Genomic DNA, 26,128 nt, shown 5'->3' on the forward strand with positions numbered 1-26,128 from the left:
AGAAGCTGAGATAGTATATTTAAGGTTACATGTTTTGGATTGTTTTGTTGGGTTGTGGGTGTTTTTTGGGGACATTTTTTTTTTTTAAAGTGTGACTTGAAATTGAAAAATAATTCCCACCCCCACTCCCCGCCCCCTTCTGACAAAAGTCATCTTTACAAGTACCTAAAAGGGTCTTGGTTCCATTCAAGTTTACAATAAAACAATAATTTTTGAACATAGCTATAACAATAAATATGACTAAGTGGTCTAGCCACAAGACAATAAAGAATTTATTTTTGCTGTAACAGAAATAGAACATTTGCATTTTAGTTATTGAAGGTGTTCCAATGATTTGAATAGAAAAGGATTCAAGACTTGAAGTGTAACTTTATTGAAAGCTTTTGATAATAAAGTTTTAAAGGAAAGCATGCAGTATCTAAGAGTATGTTAAAACTCTTGTAGCAAGCAGTAGCTGATATACAACATCAATAAACAAGAAGCTAGCGGTTTCCACTTTATCAATTGCTTCTTTGCTGGCAGAGTCCTTAAGCATATGGTAGAGTGTGGAGTGAAATTCAGAATTTTCTTCTAGCTCTTCTGAAAAAGCTTCACTGGTTTCAGTGATCTTAAGCTTTTGTGCTTTCTGACCATTAAACATGTAAAGAGACCAGTCTTTGTGAGACCTTCTGACAGAATCTGTTTTAACATGCTCACTTACCTATTGCAGGAAAAAAAAAAATGCTGTAAGATGAAGCCCATGACACTGACAGAGTATAAATTCTAATATGAAATTCTAAATTCTAGTATACTCATGAGTGTAATGCAGAAACAAGAGAGTGGGAGAGTTTCTCAAGATTTCAACAGTGTGGTATGTTCTGTATCTACAGCCACAATGGGGAGTATTTTTCTGTCTCTCTGGGAGAAGTTTTAACCACATGTATTTTAGTTCACAGATAGGAAGCCTTGATTTGTTAAGTTGCTTATTCTCTCCTTTACACTAGGGAACAAATGAAACCCCATATGGACAAGAAGAAATTTCCAGATATTAATTATAAAACTTGCAGCTCAGATTGCTATTCAGAGGACCCCTACAGCAGGATACTTCATGAAAATCAGCGTCCAGCTCTACCATCCCAGCTTTGGCTAAAGCCTCAATAGCTGGTCTATCAGTTTTACGTCCTAGCACATTAGCAAGTTTCTTTGTTACTGACATGTGTGTCCCATTAGAGTCCTCACAAATGCGTGAGCTGAAGTTTTACTGACACACACTGAACACTGCTGAGTAGTCAACCCCAAATCTTAAAATTGCTCCACTAAAAGCATAGGCAGGGGTTGAAGACAGTGTTAGAGATGAGCATAACTTATAGAAGTTAATTGTTTCTGTCTCTTTAACTGTGATAGAGGTCTATGCTAGTTTTCTCTAGAACTTTAGTCTAAATCCACAAACCTTGAACACTACTTGCTCTTGACCTGCTTCTAGATTCCACTTGCTCGAGGCAAAAGCAAAAGCAGATACAACCAGTGCCATCTGTTGATAGGCCCTAACTTCTGCTAGGGGAGCCTGTAATGCAAAAGTACAAGTTGGGGGGGGGGGGAAAAAATCCCATTCAGTTTAATTCCCCGTAATACAAACGGAAGAAAAAGCTTGTGCTAACCAGAATCCACTGGCTAAGCTGGCAGAACACTTGTATACTTGCCACCTGATTCCGCACAACAGGTCTTCATACAAGAAAATGTTACCTAAGGGAAAAATAGATGGAAAAAACCCCAGGAAAACCATCCACTCTTGCACTCACCTTCTTGCTCACAGCGACATACTTGTGAGAATACTCTGCTGGGAAAATATTCACACCGGCTTTTTTCAAAACTGCTCTTAGGTTAAATGGACTTATCCATTTTCCTGTGACATGGGAAAGCACATCCTTCTCTTCCACCACTACTGAAGACAACATACACTGATTACCCTGTTTGTACAAACCAGTGAAAGCAACTTACTGGTCATGAAAGCTATTTTCTGTTTCAGGCATCAAATATTAATATCTTTGCTGTTCTGAATATTGCATACATTATCTACCACTCTAGGCCGTAAACTTTCATTCACGTATCCTGAAGACAGCCACTTTTCTGTAGGATTTCAGAAATGATGCTGGTCTACTGGCCCATGCTCATACTGGCTCTTTGTAAAATCATGTCTGCAACCAAACATTTATATAGCAATGAGCATACGGATAATCATGTGTAACTTGAACCTTTAGAAGGAACAAGTAGCATTAGTAGTAGGTTGCCTGAAATGCTTTTATTTCTCTTGGTATAGTTGGGAGGAGAGAATTTTTAAGTCTCTATCGGGTGAAACAGTCTTGAATTCAGCAAGGCAGTACAAATAGCAAAGCTCTTACTGGAACTTTGCAGAACAATCATACAGATGCTTTCTTCTGACCAGTTCACAGAAAAGAACTGAAATTAAATCACCAGTACTGTTCCTTATAGTGCTTGCAAAGGAAGAGATCCTCCCTCATTTTCACTGGAACAGTGAGGTTCAAATTGCTCTTGTGGAAGCATCCCAAGTTCTTAATAAAGGACACTGTAATAAGTCTACATTTTTTTAAAAAAAATCTGCAAATGTTTTATAAGAAAACGTACAGTACCTTAATTTGTATCTGAATCGTTGCAAAGACTGCAGTAACTGTAAGTAGTGCTTCATCCATACCAGTAGGTCGCAATTCCCATGCCTGATACGGCATGTTGAGATGAGCATCCTGGAGAAGTGCTATTGTATAAAAGGCACCCATCTCAAAGGTGATACTCTTTTCTTGTGTTTCGTACGTTATGTTGCTGATGCCGTCAGTTCTCCACTGTTGGCCTTTACCAAAGGGGTGCAAAAATACAAAGATATATATGTAAAGCTTCTGCTTGTGATATGTGCTGGGGAAGAATTAGTAAAGACATCCTAGGTTAACTAATATTCACAAAATAAAGAGAATTCATTTAAGGCAAAACCTCCCCTCATTTTAATTGTCTTTAAGTACAAGATTGGTCTAATTTTGACAGGAAAGCTTCTCCTTAATGTCAAAAGAAATACAAATACTAATGCAACTGTCATTTCTTACTTGCTATAGAGCAGTCCACAAGCTCATTTTCAAGAGTAACTTCAAACATCAAACTGTTTTAACAGGTTCCACTCTCTTTCATGAATGTAAAGCCAGTGGTGTGTTGTATTTATCTAATAACTAGAATATCACATTTGGTTTTTAACATTTAATTTTCAGATTTTTAACTTAATACTAATACGTGTGGTTAGGAGCTAATTTGGCTCAAAGTGGACTTTACATGGCTTCATCCTAGCAAAACTTGATTTTGGTATACAGTTGTACCACTTCCCATTAAATGGTGTGTATTTTTTTTCCATTCATATTAAAAAGCTACAGTGAAAATCCTCAACAAGCAGTCCATTATTAGATATGATGCAGAAGCAAAATACAATCAAAAAAAAAGAAATCCCAATCAATTAACATTGAAGTCCCCAAATTATTTCTGGGTTCTGAATTGGCTCTTATCTTTACAGCTGGATTCTGGAACCTGCCAAACTCAGGTATAAATTCCATTATTCAAACTGAAAATAAATTTATGTCCTAAGTCCATACCTGCAGGATCCCATCGGGCTATCACAGGATCCTCAAAATACATCACATTGTCAGAAAGCCGAAGGGTTATCTGTATTGGTGGATGTGGGGCATCTTCAGTCTCTTCTGGGGGATATGGGTATGCCTCCAATCCAACATCGAGTATCTGTGGTAAGATGGGAAAAGGCCAGATAACATTTTTATTAGAAAATGCAGTAGCCTACTGTTTTTTTTTTCTTTAAGTCCACCTATTCACCTCTAGAGTTTCCTAATGCACCATTTAAAGTTTATTAGTATTAATGGTTTGCTAATATTGCACATTTCCAACTACAATGTTGAAGACAGTAGACAGGTGACTACCACCAGGCCTTTGAACCCTTCATGTGCTGTCGGTGGCACCCTTAAGGCATTGCCACAAAGTAGGCGTAGTCATTTTTTAGGTCCACAGTCTCCAAAAAACCCAAGAGCACCTGAGAGGCAAAAGCAGATACAATTCCACTTTGTCCACACCATGTCAAAGGGAATGAAAGATGTCACGGGCAACTGGTAATGCAGGTCCATGTGCTCAGCTGGGAACGAAGACCCCCACACCCACAATCCCGCTTTCTTAGTTAGTATGGGAATTTCACTTATTAAAGGTTTTTCAGCTTCACAGTAAAAACTGTGATGTAGGTTAGCACTGCATCAAGCTCCACGAGTGGGAAAACTAGAACACATCGGCTATAGTCCTCAAATATTTTGCAGAGCCTGGAACTGAACTGACAGTAATTTTGTTACCATCCTTCTTTAAGTGTACCTTTCACATATGAAAAACTAAGAACTTCTCTCTTTGCTTTTACTTTGGCCAAGAGCAGTTTCCAGCACAACGATCTGTGCTAGCCATGCTGATGAGCACTGATGGAGCACACACCTCTAAGTGCAGGCTGATCTGTTCCCCCCAGCTGCTCCAAAAATTGGCCAAGTGTCATTGAGAAATGAGTTTAAAACTTGGTCCTTCAGTTTGCTGCTCAAGAAATCATGTACACTGCATATGTACAGTGGTGACACACCTCAGGAACAGCTCTTCAAGGATGACAGGGAAGAGGAGTGCATAGGCGTAATCTCTTTCCTCACTTACCTCCACCATACTCCAGTCCTTGATTTGTTTGACCTGAGGTGGAAGCTGCAGTACATCAATGTGGTACACACCACCCACCGGTACAAACTGTTGCAAATCAACAATGTTTTCATCAGTTATCGCCTCTTCTTTTTCATTCGTCTCTTCCTGCATCAGTGGATCCTGAACTAAAAAAAAAAAAAAAACCAAAAAACATGAGTTAACTTGGTGCTTAAACTAAGGCACTGAAATTTCCCACTTCTCTTATTTTTCACTTTTGCACAAAAAGCCCATGTGCTTGAAGTGCTTTACACTCTGCAGCATTTCAGCACCATCTACTGGCATTTCCCAAATCTTTTAACAATTAATTGAAATGTGGGGAAAGACAGCTGGACAATGAAAAGCACATCCTGTTTTGGTACTGAGCTTTTTAACAGATTAATCTTTGCTCTAACTTTGTAGCCAATTCAAAATGCTTTATATAGGAATAACGTTTTGCTGACAAAATGAGCCATATCATTAATCACAGATGACTTTCACAAGTATACAATACAGTAGATTCTGGACAGGTTTAATAAGACTGTATTGGTATGAAAAGAAATGAGGCAAATAAAAAGATATAAGGCACCTACAGGTCATGTGCTGAAGGTGAAAGACAGATGATATTTATGAAGAGCAAGAGGGATTTAACAAACAAAATTTTCAGATAACAAAGATAATTCTTATTTTTTTTTTAAACACATAATTATGTATATGTAAGAATTCCATTTTTAATTAATTGGAAAATGCTATTAGAAGGGATCAATGCCATGGACAAAAAATGCCTAGAAATATTTTCTTAAAAAAAAAAAAAAAAACACCAACCGAAACCCAAGCCCACATAACACTTTGCACCAGATGTTACAGGACGGAACTTACCATTGACAGGGATCAAGAAAAAGTGTTCAATACTGTAAAAATAGCCACTGTAAGTGTTATGAAATTTGCTTTTAGAGAGTGAGATAATCTCAAAAAAAAAAAAAAAAGGCAAATATCTACATAAACTGTCTTCCAGTTTTTTTAAAAAAAACAATTGAAAATTGTATTAATTTTCTAATGTCAGATTTAGTTGCATTATGCAGAGGGTTTATTCTGCTGTATTCGCATAACAACATAATGTCCTTTTGCAGTTATTACCAGCAAAAAATTTACAGGAAGTAAAAACCATTTTACTACCAGCCACAGTGGTAGCTTGCACTTTAACTTGCTTTTTAAAATAATAATTCAAAAATATGTGCGTCTTCTAAACAAAACTATTCATTCTCCCAAGCTATATTAACTTCTTAACACTGGCACAATGAAGTTAAATCCAGAGAATTGCAGTAGTTATTGCTCTTTTCCCTGTTGTTGCATTCCTGGTTTTTCCCTCTCATCTACCTGGCTGCCTGTTTTCACTGAATATGTGGTAATTGAGTATCCTTTCAAACTTTATTCTGAAAAGTGGTTGAATGGGTTTACCAACCATTAGCATGCCAGCAAAAGTGTAGTTTCATAAGTCTTCTCTCCTTATTAAAGTAGATAAACAAGCTTGAAGACATTCAGGTATAATTAATACACTTCTGTGCACGTACATTTCACCTAATACTATGGTAGGGATTTTCAAAGCCTTACCGAAATAAAACAGCAAACTCCGCCAAAGGAAGTCCAAGTTCTTTATATTCTCTTGAAAAACCACCTTGTTTGCGTGGTCTTTAGGGTCTAGTCTGACAACTGGTTGCTTGGACTGTGCTCAGCAGAAAGTGTTGTCGGGTAGGGTTTGGGTTTTTTCTTACAACATGGAAAAGGCTGTACAGTTCAGCTAAATGATGCTGAATAGTTTGCAGTTGTTTTATTTAAGACAGTACTACAAGAAAACTCAGTCTTATGAAACCAAAGAACACCACAACACTGAAGAAATTCGTGACTTATGTGGGACAGGTAAACAGTTTTAGTTCCTAGAATTAGTTCCTCTTTTAGCAAAGTGTATCAGCATGTATCTCACTTCAAACACACATTTAAGTAACACTCTGTAATACCTACGCTACCTGAGTGCCTACCATTGCACGCATTTAAACCATTTTCTTCTGAGGAAGTCAATCTCACCAGACAGCCTGGCAGATTCATAAAGATTGTGTGTCTCAGCCATAAATATACATAAACATATGCATAATAATACACAAATGTACATAAAAATAATAAACATGTACATGAACATAAATATAAATAATAAATAAATTAAAATACGTGTGGGGTCAAAATCCTTCTTCCTACCTGTCCTATTTTCTCCCTGCATTTAACAATCATTAATAGAAATGTCAACAAAACTCAAGTGTTATCAAAACATCAATATATTTATAAACTTTGTTCCATTCACATAGAGATCTATATCAAGATGTTTCCACATATAAAATAAAATATTTAGAATAAGTACTTTTGTAATGCTGCACATAAAAACTAACCAAATACCTTGTGATGGTAAGTCCAAGATTTCTGATTTCTTCTCAGTTTCCTCCTCTGTCTCATTTATATCAGCTATGCTGTTGCTCTTTTCTTGGAATGAGACAGCACTCTATATAAAAAGCAAAAGACATTTTTTTCATTAGTCAGAGGCAGACACAATAAAGCAGAGGGTATCACCTCCCTCCTTCAGGGAGGCCCAAGGAGAAAGAGTACAGTCCCACTCCTCCAGCAACATTTGCATCAATGTTGCTGCAGGGTCAAGGTTTTAGGAGAAATCATTTCTACCTAGCTAGCAAAATTAGTTTTGATTAAAGGTACTCTCCAACTTTGGAGCTGGATCTATAGAGATAAACATAAAATAATTACTTAATTTTGACAGCAAATTCCATCTCGAGCTCCCCAAGTACCATGCAAGCACTTAACCTTTTTAGCAGTGTGTGCACTCAAAAATTATGTTTATCTGCCCTTACAGCTAGAAGAGTGACACAAAGGAAACTTAAGCCAATGTTGAATCCAAAGCCATACTGAAACTCTGCCAGAACCCCCACTTGCAGTCTTAGCCTGTGCCCATGATATTTATTCCCTTTCTCACACAGTTTTCTATTTTCAAAACATTACCCTAGATATCCAGCCAAATTTCCAACCCAGACACAAATTCATCCCTGTCATAGCAGGCTCCTCTGGAAGCACAGCAGTAGACAAACGGCAGTTCAGTGTACGAGCCATGCATTCGGAGGCACAGGCACCTCCTGCGCCCTGTGCTGTGCCTGCCAGTGCGTGGGAAGAACACACACCTCCCAAAACAGGACAGAAGGTGAGGGGAAAGAAGTGTTTACGCATATAAATGTGGGGGAACTCAAGGCAGAGCCAGACAGGAGGAGACACTGCAGTAGCTGAGAGAAGCAGAGTCTTCAGAGGGAACAGGAAAAGTCACAAAACTGGATTGACAGAAAGAGGGTAAGACCTGGGAAAGAAAAAGAGAAGCAATGGAATGAGGAGCTTGAAGAGAGTCTGAAAAATGTAGGTGAAAACTGCCAAAAGACAAGATTTGTCATACAAACAAGAAAAAAGGAACCAAGAAAAATGGGATTTCAGGCACTGATTCACTACAAAGGTGTCGGGGACTGGAAAGGAAAAAGGCAAAGATCGTTGCGCCAAACATGTTAAGAAGGCATAAAACATGATGTGTTACAACTTACAGTGGTGGACTTGGTAGTGTTAGGTTAATGGTTGGACTTGATGATCTTAAAAGTCTTTTCCAACCTAAACGATTCTATGATTCTGTGATTCTATTTGTGCAGAAATTTTAGATAGAGAACCCAAGTCACTTATCTGCAGGTCGCAGATGATACAGAAAGTGAAAAACCCCAGTAAGAAGAAAACAAAACCAAGCAACCTCTACAACACCTAAAACCAACATACTCCACTGAAAAGTGTTGATGAGGAGAATCCAGCAGCCAGAAACAGTACTGGGAAAGCTCTCTACTGGCAAAGCTTCAGCGTACAGACACAGAGCAACCAAGTAACTGCACAACCATGACCTGCTGAACTCTGAATCCTATTCTGCACACTGCAAATTTTCCTAATACTGGATTCCTGCACTGATTTTATGGGGCTGTCAGTTTCTCAGAAGCAGAGTCCATTCATCTGGGCATACATCACGGATTTATCAAAATATCTTACAACGGCACCTGATGTTCCTCATGGCTCTTAAACTGCCAACCAAATGCCAATTCACGCATGCCAGCTGCCACAGCCTGTCCAAACTTCCCTTTCTACCTTCTGTATGACAATCTTTGGTCATCCATCCTTCCATTCCCTTGAGAAGATCTATGGCACTGTGTTAACCCAAGTTGCCTTTTCCTATAAAACGTTTAGGAACCTGGTGCTCTCAGGTACAGGACACATTAAGAAGCTGTTACGCTGTGAGTGGGCCTCAAGTAACAGCAGCATTGCAGAACATCCTTTTGTGAGATTTTTTTTTACCTACCTTTCTCCCATCAGAACACGTTTCTTCTTCAGCATGCATGCTGGGCTCTTCTCTGGCTTTCTTTTCCTCCTCTTCTGGTTCTTCTACATTGTCTTTTGAATACTGAGTTAACTCTTTGCTATCTAAGACTTCCAATTTTGGCACACTCTGACACTGCAGCCAAAGTGGAGATACGTGGTCATAATGAGTATGCAATATGCGAACAGCAACACTGCTCGCAGCCAGTGACTTCGGAAGATCAAACCCATGCCGTGTATCACAAAACATGTGATTTTTGAACCTGTAAATAACAGTTTAAAAAATAACATTCCCTAGTGAGATTGGCAGCACTTATTTTTATATTTCTTCCTAAGTATTCAAATTGCTGTTTTACACTGAAAATCACCTACATTCTCTTTTGTCGCATGGCACAGTCTAAGAAATAGAGAGGGATGTCATGATACGCTTCCTGTCTTGTACTGACAGCTGTCTGTAAGCCCCTCCAGAAAAACTGTAACTGCATTAAATGGATCAGGAGCTGCAAAAATAGCTGTCCTGACAGGATGACAATGAGGCAGAATCGAATGGCAGCTCTTCTACACAGTACATTCCTGGCAAAACAGACTAATTTAATGGGCAAATTCCTACATAGGTGAAGTCACCAGCTGTCTGTGTTACATCAGTCTGAGCGTCTTCCACATAAAATCCAAAGAGATACACAGACCTAAAGGTAATTTTGATAATCAACAGTATTACACAGCCACCAATTCTCATGACAGTGTAGGAAACAGGCTAAGAGCAGGCACAGGAGGCCAGCTTGCATCAAATCAAGTATCTGACTTGTGAACTGGGGTTCTTTCATCAGATATGGAAGTTTCTTGCTCATTGCAATTCCTACCCAACCAAAACCAGAACAATTCAAATACTACTTATTTTCTGATAAGATCAGCTAGTCACACATTCTAAAAATCTTCTAGTAAAGCATCATTTAATTCTTCATTGCAAATTTTAAGTGCATCTCTAAGCTGACCAAAAGGCTTTAACACTAACCCAAATGGGCTCTTCCTGCAGGTCAGTCTGACATTGCTTAGGACCCAGCCTTCTAGTTATCTTAGCAAAGCTTACAGCAACAGGTCCTTAGTCAAGGCAAAGTCCTTTTACCAACTTATTCCTCATATTTGCAGAGTGGGAGTAGGAAGTCTGCTCAAAAATCTTGTTTTTAAACATATATCAGTTAATGGTAATGTAATAAATAAATAAAAAAAACCCCAACCTTAGATTCAGAACCCACTATTGAGGATACTTGCATTCCAGGCTCTAGAATCTTTTATGTAACAAAGAACTAAGCACAAAGCATCATTCACCGCTTTGCAAGAAACTGTAACAGCTTAGAAACTATCTTAATGCATCAGCAAGAAATATTACTTCCAGAGGAATTTCAATTCTCTGCATGAGTTTCATTGTTTTCCTTTAAAAATTGTTCTGGCAGTAACAGGGTTCTACTGTAGCATTTTAAGAAACAAAAACTATATATATTTTTACATACATCTACACATATAAAACAGTCCTGTTTCTTTAATAAAACCCTGATGTAACCAGTACCTTCCTTAGCAACAGGGTGGTATGAAATCCATCAGTTGGGAGTCTGTAGAATAAAAGCTATTCAACATGAAAAAGATTATGAGAAACTGGTTCATGATGTTTACTTGACTTGGGTAGACAAGGCCAGGCCTCATTTCAAATTAAGAATTTCAGTATGCTGTACCTTGCTTTCTTCTTCAGATTGGCCCAAATACAAAAAGTAACATTTTTATCTTTTATGACTGCCTGCATATTTCCAGTGTCAGAATCTTCATACATATTAGTTGTCTACAAAGAAAAAGCAGATTAAATTATGTTTTCTTCTTATTTATATCACTTTGATTTACTTACATTTACACTTGAATAAATAAGAAAAGACATGTAGGAATAAAAATACAACAGACCAAGCTCAGGTATGTTGTATTTATGTATTAAAATATGACAGTTATAAACTCAAACCTCTTTGTTAAATTTTGAGCTATGTTCTTTTTCTTCCTCTGACTTCAATTCTGTCAGTCAAAATTCTGCCAAATATGGGATCTTACATTATCCCCTTCAATGGTAGTCCCTATCTCCCTTAATCATTTGCCCTCAAAAATACTTCTCAGGGCAAGTGGGGGACAAAAAAAAAAAAAAAAAAAAAAAGACTTACTGAGCAATAAAGCACAGCCCACCACCTATCCCACATCCACTGCACAGATTATTTTATATTTCTGTCAATACACAACTTGTGAAATGGTAAGTACATTAGGAGTTCAATCCTAAGCTCAATAAAGACATTTCTTAATTTGCAGAGGGTTTTGACTGTGAACAAACATACAACTGGTTCACTATTTCCTTTACTTCTTTTCCTTTTTTTGTTTCCTCTAGCAGTGTTCTTTTGCTAAACATATTACATATATGATTAATATACTTAAAACAGCAAGCAAGATCACTACCTATACATGCAAGCCAGAAAACTGATTCGCAAGTACATTTTCATTTTCTTGTTTAAATACTCTTTACTCTTCCCAAGATCTCCGTTTAAAAAATGTCATATTAACTTGTATTAAAAAATGTGTACAAGCTAACCTTATGACCTGCTTTTCACATTTGCATTTTTTGTACAGTCAATTAACTTTAATTTAAATCATTGAGACAAAATAGGAAACAAATTTCATACAGTGCCCCTTGTTTTCAACATCTCCAAATCTCACAAAATGTCACAATAATTTAATATTTAATGTCTTCATGGTAAGAATTTCCACTCTAATGCTAAGATCTGCAGGGGTTTTGAAGAAATACAAGTCTGGTATCTGCTATACACATGATCTGGAAACTCAAATACTAAATTTGGAAAATGAAATACTAATCTCTGTGACAATTTAAGAACAAACAAAACCAACCATCACAGGAAGACACTTGTAGCTAACCTTAGGTGCATTGGGCATATTACACCTTCAAAGTAGTAAATCTTACTTACCTTAAGCAGGTGTTCTGTTGCTCCATTGTACTTCTGATGAAGCAGATTCTGCAATTCCAGAATAGATTCCTGGTACTGGACTGTTTCTTTTTCTGTTATCTCATTTGGTGGTGCATCCAATAATATAAACTGCAACTTCTCAATTAACTAGAAGACATTATATGTGGGAAAAGTATCTCTGTTTTGACACCACCCTTCATATACTGTGTGTTCTGTCATAAAAAATGAAGCAAACTTGCTTCCTTTGTACCTAAACATAACTTGGTCACAGAAGTAATCTTTTTTCTATTATATCTCTAGAAATTGTGCTAAGCCAGCATTATCAGACAGTCAACAATGCAAAGTGCTGGAAATTCCAGGGTCAAGTCTGCCTGCCTTCATTCCTCTAGTCCAATTCCTTCATTCCTTAACCTGTGGGCTGTGAAATCTTAGTTTATGAAAGAGATCGTTTATTGAACCAGTTGGTCATATGAAGAAACTTCTGGTCAAAAATTAGTTTTAATGAAAAGCTTACAGCTTTATTTTGGAACCGTATTTTCTATAGTAATAATCTCAACTACAAAATCTTAAAAAAAAAAAAAAAAACGAAGACATACAGCAATTACATTTTAATTCTCAGAACAGCCCTTCGTGTGAAGTTTGGAACTTGTCATTACATTGTTGTCTTCCACTACATGCTAATATCTTACCATTTAAATGCTCATATAGAACTAAAAAATTCCTAGCTGGCCAAAGCGACCTGCAGCACTGAGATGAAAGGAGGATCAGATGACATTTTATGCCTCCCTTCAGACTTGCCGGACTTTTCTTCCTCTTAGCCTGTGGAATCACAGTGCCAGTGCTCATTAAAGGCGCGGCAAAGCAGCAGCAGAATTGTAACTCCTACTGTCTTTTTCGTATTGCACCTTTAACGTGGTCTACCTCAATAGTGAGGTGGCCCCTGTCAACTCTGAACTGCTGATCTACCTGATCTCACAGTTTGGAGTGTTCAACGGTTTCCTCTAAAAACATGTAGAACAGGAAGGAAACACTGAGGTGTTTTAGACCAAGAGAAGACAGGCAACCTTTTTGACATCACCTTGCATTTCCAGTAGGGGTGAAACAAAAATGCCATCTTCTAGTATCACATAATACTCTACTGAGCATACAGTGCAAGGTAGCATACGTTTACAGGGCCTGAAGTAGCTGTAACTGCTTCAGTGTCGGATGGGAAACATAACAGTGGAGAGAGGAAGTGTGTTTGTGGGAAAGACATGACAGCAGGGAGAAGAGTGGCGAGGAGGAACAGAAGTGGGCAACTGCCAGGCTGTTTGCTTGGGTTGCAGTGTGGAAGAGAAAGGGAACAGTTATCTGTTGAAAGGACCAGCACATTCCCTGCTGGGTCAGAAGAAGGCGGTATGCGGAAAGTGAAAACTGCAGCACCCAGCGAGCATTGCAAGATAGGAAATCTAACACTCGGAACCAAACCAGCCCAATGAAAGTTGTATTGCATGTGTGACTTTCACCCCCAATTTCTGGAAGACCCCATTTAACTTTCTGAAAAACACTATAAAGTTAGCATAAATGAAAACAAAATCCTACACTTACAGAGCAGCCACAAATTGCTTAAAATGGCCTCACAAACCGTCAATGGTTGGTGGCTTGCATTTTGGGAACCCCTGCTCTTACATGACACTTTACTGGCTGTAAGTGTTACATGGTAAGGCTGCTGTCCGCTGAAGCATCTACATACAACATGAGCTACGTTCTGGCTCAAGACTCTTTAAAGTGTACATAGCCGGGAAGATGGATGTTGGAATACTAGAGCTCAGTGTAGAAACATTACACACAAATTCCTTAAATGCACTGCATATTTAAAGTCAATAGTCATCTTCTTTAGAGTTAACAATAAATCTGTAATTAAAAAAAAATGTAAAAACTGAAGAAAAACTTCTTGGTTTTGAAGGTTATAGCCAATTTCAGTCATTGGGCTGAAAAAAAAAAGAAAAAAGGAAGGGGGAGGGGGCTGTTGAGGATATGTTCTGGTAAGCTTACACTGAAAAATACCATTTTAACACTTACATTTAGCACCTGTTCTCCCTTCTCCATCACAAGTTGAATGTCCTCATTTTGATCTTCACGCCATAAGCTCATGAAAGTATTTATTTCCTGCAGTACAGTTGGGTCAGGACTTCCATCACAACTGAGGTAATGCTCCCACTACAGAAAACGTTAAAATAAAAGTAGATACGGGCATGTGGTGCAAATGACTATCATTATTACAAGAAAAAGGAGGATTCTGAAAGATAAATATATTGTGATACATTCACACCTGCATCTAAACAGGACTGTAACACCACCTGGCTTATCACTGTGCCAGAAAAAAATGGTTTACTTTGATACTAATGTGTTAGTACTACTACTACTTCTGCCCACCTAACATTTGCTGTTTATACTTACTCATTTATCAGTGACTTCTGTTCCACTAGGTAGAGCTTGCTTGTCTACAAAAGCAATGAATTCAGTACCTGCCACAAATGAGGGGCTGAAAGAATAAATGAGGAACCAGTGCAGGTGGAAGAGGCAGATGGTTCTCAAACCAGATACTGCCAACAAAACTGAAAATTCCTATACTGGCAACAAAGCTGCTTAAAAGCCTTCTACTCCAACATGTTTATTCCTCCTTTCTCTGCCTCTGAAAGAGATTTCCACCTCCTCACCAGCACCAATTCAGCTGTCACAGAAACCTCTGGTGGAAATGTGAAAAGGATTGAATGATCTTTTTTTTCTTTAATAATTTTATTTTCAAATCAATTATTGGTCATTCTTGGGGGCGGGAAGTAAAAATAATAACCAACAATGACAGGCTAAACCCACTTAACTCTACACATGAGCCTGACATTGTCTCATGGGACCAATTTGCAACGTTTAATGTAATTTTTTTCATCCATATAGTAAGATATTAAGGAAACCTTGCCTCCCTGTATACTGTGAAGATTAGTAATGCAGTATTACTGAAGATTGCATTACAATGTAAAATGCATCTTTTAAAGCAAAAGTGCTTGTATAATTGCATTCCCAACCACTTCCATAACCATTTCCACTGTCTTCAAAAAAAGCAATAACAGGTGGGCACTCAGTGCACTGGAAACTCCTGTATAAAAGACTGATCAGTCTTCAGTAATTAAAACATCTGATTTCTTTCTTTTACATCTTTGCACTTAAAATACAGCTTCAGTTTCATCATCAGGAAAGCACACCCTTAAGAACAACAGCACTTGTGCTTTGAGAAAAAGGATAAATTTCATGAAAATTTGTAAGCCTATCTGTTAATCTGAATTGAAATTGTTCAGAAACGGATGTGGAAACTCAGCATTTGGTATTAGATATTTCTTTTGCCCTAAATATTCTTAACAACAGATTAATACAAACTCTAGTATTTCCCATAATCTACCAGTACTTTATTTGAAGGTTTCTTTTTAAAATAATAGTTCTATTTTGCCATTACTTTTCAAAACAAAAAAATTCTTATGTTTCTCCTTCCAAGAAATACTCTTCAGAAACATCCATAAACAACTGTCCCCTTTCAAAATGACTGACAGATTCTCTTGTTCACAAGGATAATAAAGTCAGAGCTCGTCATCAACTCAAAAAAGGTAATAAACATCATCCAAAGGTGTCAAGACGTAACTGTGAAGTTATCATGCTGCACCCTTGTGGCAACGAATGCTAAGGACACACTGGAAGAGCGCAATCAGCGCTCCTAGGACTGACTTGTTCCCTCTGCAGGGCTCCTGAGGCCACACCTGGAGTGCTGTATCCAGTTTTGGGTCCCTCAATACCAGAGAAAGAGCAGTAAATTGAAGAGTCCAGAGGAGGGACATTAAGATGGTTAGGGTACTGGAGAAAATGACACACGAGGAAAGGCTGAGCTTTGTTAGTCTAGAGAGGACTAACAAAGCTAAGGCAGGAGCTAATTGCAATCTACCGGTACCTAGAAAGGGGTTATAGAGAAGACAGAGGCAAACTTTCCTCAGAGGTGCATAGGGATGACGTGTCATGACAATTAGGTGATGATCACAAGCTGTAACAAGGGAAATGCCAACTGGCTTTAAAGAAGGGTTGTTACAATGAGAGTGGTAGAGCTGTCAAACAGGTTACTCAGAGATACTGTGGTATCCCCATACTTTGAAATTTTCAAAACCCCAAGTGAGCACCTTGATCTAACTTCAGAGTTTGCCCTGCTTTGTGCAGGAGGTTGAACTATATGAATTTCAGACGTCCCTTCCAACATGATTTATCCTATGATTCTAAATTTTTCCTGCAGAGGCTTTATAAAGGATTAAGCAACATACAAGACAAAGAGAAAATCCTTGTGTCCATAAGTCTATTTAACCTTACCTGGAACCAAACTGACCAAATCTCATATCAGACTGTTACTAAATGATGTTTCTGCAAGATGGATTCACAGAGTGAAATGTTCTACTAGTGTATTTCCATACCTTACTATTTAACTTTACAGGCATATAGTACCATTGGGTGGTGATTCAACCACCATGTACGTCACCCTAAACCAGAGACATTAACCCTTAGCTGCATTTTGACATATTTCCAGCCCTGATATCTGACCCACATTTGCGCCATGTCCTTCAAAGTTTTGTCCAACCTCTCTCCGAATGACAACCTGTGATATCCAGGAACCACTGGAACAAATGTTGTCAGTTGTCTCAAATTCTACAAAAACATTTCTAAGCCCTGGTAGAGCTTTTTTTATGGAATGTTTAAAACTAGAATGAATTGAACAAATAGAAAAAGGAAGGACAAATACCAGAACATGTGAAACTACAATTCCTCTTGACTGCTGGGGTAAGCTGTGGGGCCCTAATACTTAGATCAGCCAGACAGGCTTCTCTTTGCCCATGTTTCTTTTCTGTGTGAAGTACAAAAGACAGAGGAGAGTGAGGATGGCCAGTTACTACCTTGAGATGGAACTTGAAACGCAGTCATAGCACACGCCTAAGTTCAAGAAATGGAAGCATTCCCGGATCTTGTAATGGAGGCATAGCCTAAAGTCTCTTCGCTGTCAAACCTCTACAACACTGGGCAGATCTTGGAAAGAAAGCTTACCTTTGCATGTGCTCTATAATCTGTTTTCCACTGCTGTGCAGACAAAAACTTCTTTTCCAATGAATGAAGTTCTGCTAGTTCAGATTCCCTTCGTTCTTGATCCTGTTTTTATATATAAATATATTTACACACACACACATCAAACAGAGGAGTTAAGTATTTGGTTTACAACTTACAATTGTTTTATATCAAAGAATAAAATTTAGGATATTTTAATAAATTACCACTAAAACAAATCCAAATACCAATAACTTGCTTTTTTTATGAAACATTTAATTAGGAAGACTGCAGCAGTTCACAATATGTTATTGTCATCACAGCAGTTGCTAAGCCATATGATTAACATAATGTGTCATATGAGTAACATAATGTGTCATATGATTGTTAGCCTCTCACTTGAACAGTTTCCATATCATCATCCTGGAACTACTTCTAATGAGAGCTGATGAAAAATGTAAGCCAATGTCGGAAAAATGTGTGCGAGATGATTTTTTTTTTTTCCTTATAATTTCTATTATTTTAAATGTATCTTCTCTCTACAGGGAAAAATATTCTGTGAAGGACAAGAGGCACAGGCAAGAGTGACTTTTTTCTGGGGGAAAAAAATAACTTGTGGTGATCTTTTTTTTTTTAAACACAAATATATTTAGATATTACCAAACAGTTTTTGTTCTGAATTCCAGTCGTCTTAGAAAAATAAACATACAAATTCAAATACACACACACATATAAATATACATGCACACACACAAATCAATGCATCTGTCCTAATATGTAACCACTTCTAGAATTTACACCAAAATTTCCTTGCCACAACTGTACCAAATGTAATTATGGGGAACACAAAAAATATATCTAATTGAAAGTATAGAGGAAATGGAAAAAAAGAAGTATTTGTTCAAACTGGAGTATCACATATCCCAAAAGTTAATGTAACCACAGCATCTTTATGTATCAAAACCAGGCAAGACTATCTTGTCTCAGAGAATTTTGCTCAATCAAAGCAACACAAAGCCAAATATTGGCTTAGTGAAAGAATACTGTAGAAAAAAATTCAGCACCATTTCTCTTGACTTTACATTATTGTGTTTTATTTAATTACTAATCCAGCTCACTACCTTCTCAACTTGTGGAATCTTATACAAGAGTATGTTTCGGTGATCTGGCTAGATTTTTCATTAGTAATTTTAATCTAGTGATGCTAGAAAATTTCCTCTATATTGTTCCCAACACTAAAGACATAAGGAAACTCCTTCCCATTCTCACACTACATTAATGTTTTACAGACCTTGTCACAAGTTTAGAAATAAGATTAGAATTTTTCAGTAACTATTGTGTACGAACTAACTTTTGCTGCAAGCTTTTCCATCTGCTCTTGTTCAATTCTCTCCTTTTCAAGTCTTGCTGCTTCTTCTTGTTGAGCTTGCAATCGGGCTTCCTCTGAAGATTGGAAAATATGTCAAAAGCATAATTATATTTTGCTTAATAAAACCAAATTATTTTGTTATTAGCCGTAATGACAAAACAACCATACACAATGAGCAACACAAAGGTGTATCTTATATTGTGCAGAAATCTTCCAAATGAGCCAAAGTACTTCGAATCATAGTACTAAAACACAATATGGTGCTACTCCTATCAGCCTGTGACAATCCAAGTGGAGAAAAGGATCAGCAAGCCCTCTTTTTCCTCCAGAAACAGCAGCAGGCGTGCCCTCTCCCTTTATCTACAGCTGGAACAGGCCCAGGTTCTTAATCCAGTGTCTATGGTGAAACTGCCTGAGTGGTTCAGTCCCTAATTAGTGTTCTCCTTTCCTACAACCTTTGGTGGGTACCTCAATCTTACAGCTACTTCTTCATTGAAATCCTCTTCAGGATCAGTTACTCCTGATCACAGTTTTAGCTTTTCTTTGCTGCCGCAGGGACTAGAAAATCAGAGAGGATGTGAAAACTAAAATTGGTTTCAACTTCTAAGCCTTCAGCTTAAGCTAGCGCAGCCTATGCATCAATCCACGTGTCCCCAAACAGTGGCTTGAATGTCACTACCTACACGCAAATCACTTCAAATATATCTGTGTTGCACAGAGGCAAGAGCAACGGCAGTTCCCAAATCTGCCTGTACTCACCTCAGCTGTTACCCTCGTCCACAGAGGTTACTAGTGATTAGAAGTCACTTACTATTACTAGCAGTCATAGCGTGCCCAAACCCCCACCAGGATGGATTAATGGCACAAAGGGAAGTAGAAGAGATGGATCTGGTGTTCAGACAGGAGTATCGAGCTGTGATACCAAACTGCAGAAGCAGACACGTTCAGATGGCGAGGACAGGTAAGTCATGCAACTGGGATTTCACTTTAAGGGATACTGTGATATACAATAGAAAGATCTCGAAGAAGTGGGTGGAGAATCAGTAGAGACAGAAGTGAGCCCAAGCAAACTACACTTTAATCTATCTTTGTAGTCACTTTATCTGCTACCCCTTCAGAACACCAGCTAGACCCCTGCCAACAGAAGTATTCTGTTCACCGCCTTTGGGAAAAGTCCTTTTCAGAGAATTTCTCTTGTCTGCTGAGAACCAGGCTTAAAAGGGAGGCGGGGGGGGGGCAGGGGGAAGAGAACCACAAAACAGTGCATTCCTAACTTGCTGAGAATATTTCAAAAAGTAATGGTAAGAGGCAGAAAAAAACCCCAAACCCTTAATTCTTCCAGCCATCCTCCTTCCCAAGTTCCTAACTGCAGTAGAAGTAACTAGCGAAAAGAGTATGGCTCTAATAGGAAAGTGAGATGTGGGAGGCAGTAACAAGTAACACAGGATTTGGCCCGTACAAGAAACGAGGGATGAATCACCTGTGTTTGTGAAATATTGGTGCACATATAGTTTGGGAGATTACTTTCTGTCCATTTATTTAAAATAACTGATTCGTGCCATCACATTCCCTGTAAACAAAGTGCACAGTACCTTCCTCTTTCAGCCTCCTTTCTTCTTCTTCTTTCTGTAATCTCAGTTGTTCAGCTTTGTTAACTTTCTTTTTGCCACCGGACTTAATGTTTGCAATAAATTAAAAGAAAACAAATGTCAATATTACTTAAATACGTTTTGGGAGGTATTCACCCTCTATAACTTTGTCCTCCTAATCTGATCCCTGAGTTAAGATTTTAGACTCCCTACACAGTCAACAAAGCCTCCAGAACAGCAATCCACATCCTGAACTCAATTTTCTTCTCATTTTCATGATGCAATATATGTTTTTATAATTAATGTATTATTCTATGCTAGACACTCCTGAACATGTCCACAGGAGGAGTATATTAAAATCTCTTGTTTTAACGTAAAAATTGAGTAACATGTAGATCTGCTAAGAAAGTAGATGTTACAACTTCAGACGTTTTAGGAAATACAGGGAAATGTATTTTGGGACATGGACAAGGCTGGTGTTTGCAAGCATCTAATTCACAAGACAACTAACAAAGAGTTCTCTCTTCTGTCGTAAAATCCCCACTGCAACTCAAGAGAGTTAACTGTTCAACCTGTAGGCTAATGCTAGAATAACTATATTTTACATTTGGGTTTCTCAGAAATTATATTCCTTATCAATTCTTTGCAGTCTGGGTATACATTTTAAAAAAATAAAATATATGATAAGTAACATGCAAAATCTACTGTCATGTAACAGATTAACCAAGATAGAACACTTATGTTTGTCCTGTAATTCATAGATTTCTCAGTGATGATACATACAAAAATTTGATAACTGGAGCTGTGCACGAGGCCACGTTGCCTTCAAGAGACTTGAACAGCTAGGACATGGAAAGCATAATTCTCTCTGGATTTGAAGATGTTTGCTAATGGCCCCTCACTTTTTACCTCACCAGCAAAAAGAAAGATTCTTGGAGAGGTTTTTATTATCATTTTGTTTGGGTTTTGCATTCATTTAGTTTTTGTGTTGACACAGTCTTTGGATGTTTAAACAAATGTGTAGGATTAGCACTGTCACTAGAAAACAGCACTTAAAGACACACAAGAGGAAAACACCAATTTCCTGTTAATGCAGCAGCAAAAGCAGCCTAAGGTTGCAATCCTCACCAAGCGCGTAGTTACTAAGGACTAAACTATCTTTATTCAGTTTTACTGTGTTTACGCAGGTAACACTGCCATTGTATTGCACGCACAATAAACTTGCAGTGAGTGTGCCTTGACTCCATCTGGGGTTGACAGAATGACACCAGGGAGGAGTGCTGCTCCTGAAGGCAGATGCTGCAAAGACAAGGCCTGAATAGAACAGATTTAAAAAAAAAAAAAAGAAAAAAAAAGGGGGGGGCAGTGTCGGGGGAGAAAAATGAAGTAAATCAAAACAAGTTTGTGGAGCTTGTAAAGACAAGGAGGCTGATTTTGTACTGAATTGCAAAATTAATTCACAGCCAACATTATTGTTTATGAGTGGGACAGATAAGGCTATTTTTTTCATATACATGAGAAAATAAACCATGATATTCTGCATAGGCTCCAGCATATGGAGAAAACACAGAGTGACAGCAGCCTAAACTATGGTTGAAAGCAAAGGTATGGATGACAAAAGAAAAAGGTGTCAAGGAAAACAAGTGACTTGCATTTGGTGGTGTATCCATGTACAGGCTGAACAAGGGTATTCTGCTACTGACACACACAAACGAGAAAGAATCAAATATTTACTTTTTTAAAACAGAGAAAATACGGAATGCAAATGGGTTCAGAGTGCGAGGCAATGTGAAAAGAGGAGGAGACACATCCTCTACCTAGGCAGCTAACCTGGATGTTGCACATCAGAGACCTGAATCCCAAGTCCCCATGCCATCATTGGTGAAAGACAAGGGCTTACAAGGATTCAGTCAGGTAAGGTCAAATGACTAAAATAGTATGAGTTTCATCCACAGTGTCAGCAAGAGAATATAATTGGATGGTATCACAATGGAAAAAAGTGCTAAAAATCAAAGGCATCTGTTAGGAATCCAATCCTCCTCTTCCGCAGAGAAACGGGTACAGAATGGTACCAAACCAGCACAGTAGCACAGTGCCCATCTTGCAGAGGTGTAAATAAGGCAATAAAGAAAGAGGTCCAACAAAGCTGACAGGGAGAGACAACAAGAGAGGACTTAAGTCCAGACAGTTGCAAATGAACACAATGGTATTATGAAGTCTTCCCACCCACTCCACCTGAGTATTCCTAATAATTTGGTAAATATTGTTACAAGTAATCCAATGGATAGGGAACTTGGAAATAATCAAGGAGAACCTTGGTCATTCATCACACAAAAAGTGTGTTACAAATACTGCTATGTCAGATTTTGATTCTGAATAGTATATTTTCAGCTGTAAATAACTACTTGGAAAGCTATTAACTTTACACTACTTTGCATGGCAATAAATATATACATAAAGGCAACTTTGAATACAAAGGTTATCACGAAGCTTGAACAAAAACAATGGTGAAAATGTAGTGCCAACAACAAACGTACACCCACCAGAGTTAGCGTGCATCTTATCACTTTTGTTACCAAAGCATTTATTTGAAAAATTCTCCTAGAACAGAGCCAGTAAAAACCACAATTCTACCCATTCCGATTTCAGGGAGGAATCAGTTCCTTCCAGTTCAACCAAAAAAAAAAAAAAAAAAAAAAAAAAATCAAACCAACAAAAAACCCCACTTTGATTACTTTTCTTCCAGTGAAAATGGAAAATCTGCTTGTTTCAATTACTTACAATCACTTTTTAGTCAACTTATTTTCACATTCTTATGCCTTAACATAGTACTGACAAATCTGAGATGCACAGTTCTCCAAGGAATACACTTGATTGTGTTCTTTTTTGAGGGAGGGGTGGATAATTTCACTATCACTCCATTAAGAATAATCCACAGGCATGAATTTGTGCAATCCAGTTTCCTGTGGACTTCTGTCTGTTGTCCTCCCTGTTCATGATGTTCTGTGCCCAGCTTGCAGCTCGAAGCCGGGACACTGGCTCTCTGACCAGACATCCACTGCCAAGGAAAACACACAGCGGCTGCGCTCGCCACCTTCTCTCTAGTAATTCTGCAGGAACACGACTCAGCCGCCTTGCGAAAGGCACATAAGCTTAGTGTCCTGGAGATGCCTGTTCCTCTTTCAAATTTGATTGAGCCTGACAAACTGGCTGAGAAGAAATACAGATTAAAACCAAAAAACCCCCACCTTCTTCTTTTTAAAAAGCACATTTGCATACAATTACATGTCACAGCACCTTTATTATGATAAAACTTCTTAAAAATAATGTTTTGTAGACATTAAGTCCAGAAGTAACTGATGCTTACTTTAATTTCAGTATGAAGTGCTTTATCATTTTACTCATATCATTTCCAAAGTAACAGAATTGTCCTGGCACACTACCTAAATGAACACTGCAGGGATCAAAATGCTGTATGTGAACTAGAGCATATTTCTGGCTACCTACCTTTTTTTTCTTTTTTGGACCCTAGAAGATCAGGGAAAAAAAAATAGGAAAGTGAGCATCAGAGAACAGGGTATTGACGATAAAGGAATAATTAAAAATACAACTATTCTGTAAAATTAGATGAGATTAACTATTGAAAAACTATAATGACAATAATTTCAATATTGCAGAAAATTAGCCACTAACACATGACTCCAGCCCATCTTAATTTATCAGGCTAGATTACACTTACGATTATAGAAGTATATCTACTTATTCCCACTGTTAAAAAGTTAACGTACATCAAATATGTAATTTAGTCTGAGACATAATTGAGCCAAAAAATGTTTTCAGTGTTTTCTGAACTCATCAACTGATACTGTATGCTATTCCTAATAACACTAAATTACATCATGCGATGACCTAGAAGAACACAGAAACACCACCGAGTCTTTTGTCATTCATGGGGAAACTGCACATGAAGTGAAGATATGTAATTAGGGGACTTCTCCAAACGACTACAGGAGATAAGAACAGGTTCTAGAAAGCCAAACGTCTAACAGCAAATCCCTTACTTGATTGTGTAAACAATTACCTTTTCTATGCAACATCTAAATATTGCCATGTGACTTCACATAACTTCAGTGTGATTAGTTACCCACATGAGCATATTCCCAGTGGGGTGGAGAAGGGGGAAGGCAGTGAAGAAGACAGGCTGTGCACGGGAAGGCAGAGAAGTTTGTTACGGTAGAGCAATTCTGACAACAAAGTGTTAGTTACCTCCAAGCTGGGTTTCACGCTAAGCAGCCACAGTAGAATCACAGAATCGTTTAGGTTGGAAAAGACCTTTAAGATCGAGTCCAACCATTAAGCTAACACTGCCAAGTCCACCATTAAACCATGTCCCTTAGCACCACATCTACATGTCTTTTAAATACCTCCAGGGATGGTGACTCCACCACTTCCCTGGGCAGCCTGTTCCAATGCTTGACAACCCTTTCCGTGAAGAAATTTTTCCTAATATCCAATCTCAACCTCCCCTGCTGCAATTTGAATCATAGAATCGTTTAGGTTGGAAAAGACCTTTAAGATCATCCAGTCCAACCATTGAGGCCATTTCCTCTCGTCCTATCGCTTGTTACTTGGGAGAAGAGACCAACACCCACCTCGCTGCAACCTGCTTTGAGGTGGTTGTAGGGAGTGGTAAGGTCTCCCATCAGCCTCCTTTTCTCCAGGCTAAACAACCCCAGTTCCAACAAACCATTGCACAAGAAATGAGATCGGGGGATTGCAGAAAAGCTAACATGTCCTTCAGGTGATTTGTCAAAGCCTTAAACCTTTTTTCTATACACCGGTACCTCAGCACGTACCTCAGTACTGACTACTTCAGTCCAACCCTTACCCATTTCACCACCTGGTCAGCGTCCCAAGGCTCCTGCTCCCGTTGCTCTTGCCTCCCCTCTTTCCCTGCAGGAGCTCAAGGCCCTGCGGCTACACCGGCCCTAGCAAAGCGCCCGGGCCCGCCGCCCAGTGTGCCCCAAACAGGGCTCGTTCGCACGCTGTGCAATGAGCCAACCTGCACACACTGAGGCGAGGTATTGTTTTATCCTCAGAGTTGCGCCAAGTTCGGGTGCCAAGTGGTAATTCCACAGAGCCAGCACGCTTACCGAAGTTTTCTCTAACGTTTAGACATTACAATTAACACACCACACCCATCTAACACACCACACCTATCTACTACATAATCATTAAATTAGCTAAGCTTATTTGTCTCGTACTGGTTTATATCTTCTGCGCTTAAAGGTACAGCACGATTTTAACTTAAGCATGCCCAAGGTGTGGGGGGGTAGTCTCTCTAGTTTGTCATTGAGTCGGTGGTCGCAATCTCCCCCTTGCCGAAATTACCTTTCCCCTACTTTCCTTCTTGGCAGATCCTTAGTAGCTCTTCACGGTTTACTAGTCAAGACAATAATACATCACCTGGTGCCCTGATCCTGGACAATTTGCCATTAGCAGCCTATTAACCAAGCAAAAGCATAGATAGGGTAGGGCTTTACAATTCTACAGCAGCGTCAGTTTTGGGTAACACGGGCACAGGCCGCTGCCGCCCGCAGCAGCAGCAGCTGAGGGCGCCGGTGCAGCTCCGCGGCCGTCCCCAGCAGGCCGCGCTCTCACCGCCGGCACCGGCAGCTCGGTCACCCGGGCCGGGCAGCGGCTGCCCCGGTGCGGGCCCGCGGCACGAACCGCCGTGACGGGGCGACGCCCCGACCCCCCGCCCGCCCCCGGCCCGCTCTCACCATGGCGCCGCCGCGTTGCCTAGGCGACCAGCCCTTCCTCCCGCGTGCTGCCCGCCGCCAATCGCGTCCTCCCGCCCGCCGCCCCGCCCCTTGGCG

The 26,128-nt window shown here is 39.0% G+C and overlaps 1 protein-coding gene across 1 annotated transcript; it reads right to left on the minus strand.

Moving 5' to 3' along the window:
• Positions 1-126: 126 nt before the first annotated feature.
• DNAI7 (dynein axonemal intermediate chain 7) lies at positions 127-26,054 on the minus strand. The gene is made up of 16 exons (XM_075706118.1): positions 26,033-26,054; positions 23,757-23,777; positions 20,253-20,334; positions 18,643-18,734; positions 17,295-17,396; positions 14,250-14,387; positions 12,189-12,335; positions 10,911-11,014; positions 9,167-9,446; positions 7,183-7,285; positions 4,720-4,886; positions 3,624-3,768; positions 2,628-2,842; positions 1,779-1,946; positions 1,430-1,543; positions 127-700 (listed from the first exon to the last, which is right to left on the minus strand). The coding sequence occupies exons 1-16, from the start codon at positions 26,033-26,035 to the stop codon at positions 419-421; spliced, it is 2,163 nt and encodes a 720-aa protein (XP_075562233.1). The 5' UTR covers positions 26,036-26,054; the 3' UTR covers positions 127-418.
• Positions 26,055-26,128: the final 74 nt, after the last annotated feature.

This window comes from Pelecanus crispus, chromosome 1 (assembly GCF_030463565.1).
Source record: "Pelecanus crispus isolate bPelCri1 chromosome 1, bPelCri1.pri, whole genome shotgun sequence".
NCBI classification, from domain to species: Eukaryota; Metazoa; Chordata; class Aves; order Pelecaniformes; family Pelecanidae; genus Pelecanus; species Pelecanus crispus.

Excerpts from the sequence above, each read along its gene's own strand:
- DNAI7 (XM_075706118.1), bottom strand. Across the intron at positions 14,388-17,294 it reads ATTATAGAGCACATGCAAAG|TGGGAGCATTACCTCAGTTG; the intron begins GTAAGCTTTCTT and ends CGTTTTCTGTAG. Across the intron at positions 9,447-10,910 it reads AATCTGAAGAAGAAAGCAAG|GTTCAAAAATCACATGTTTT; the intron begins GTACAGCATACT and ends TGTTATTTACAG.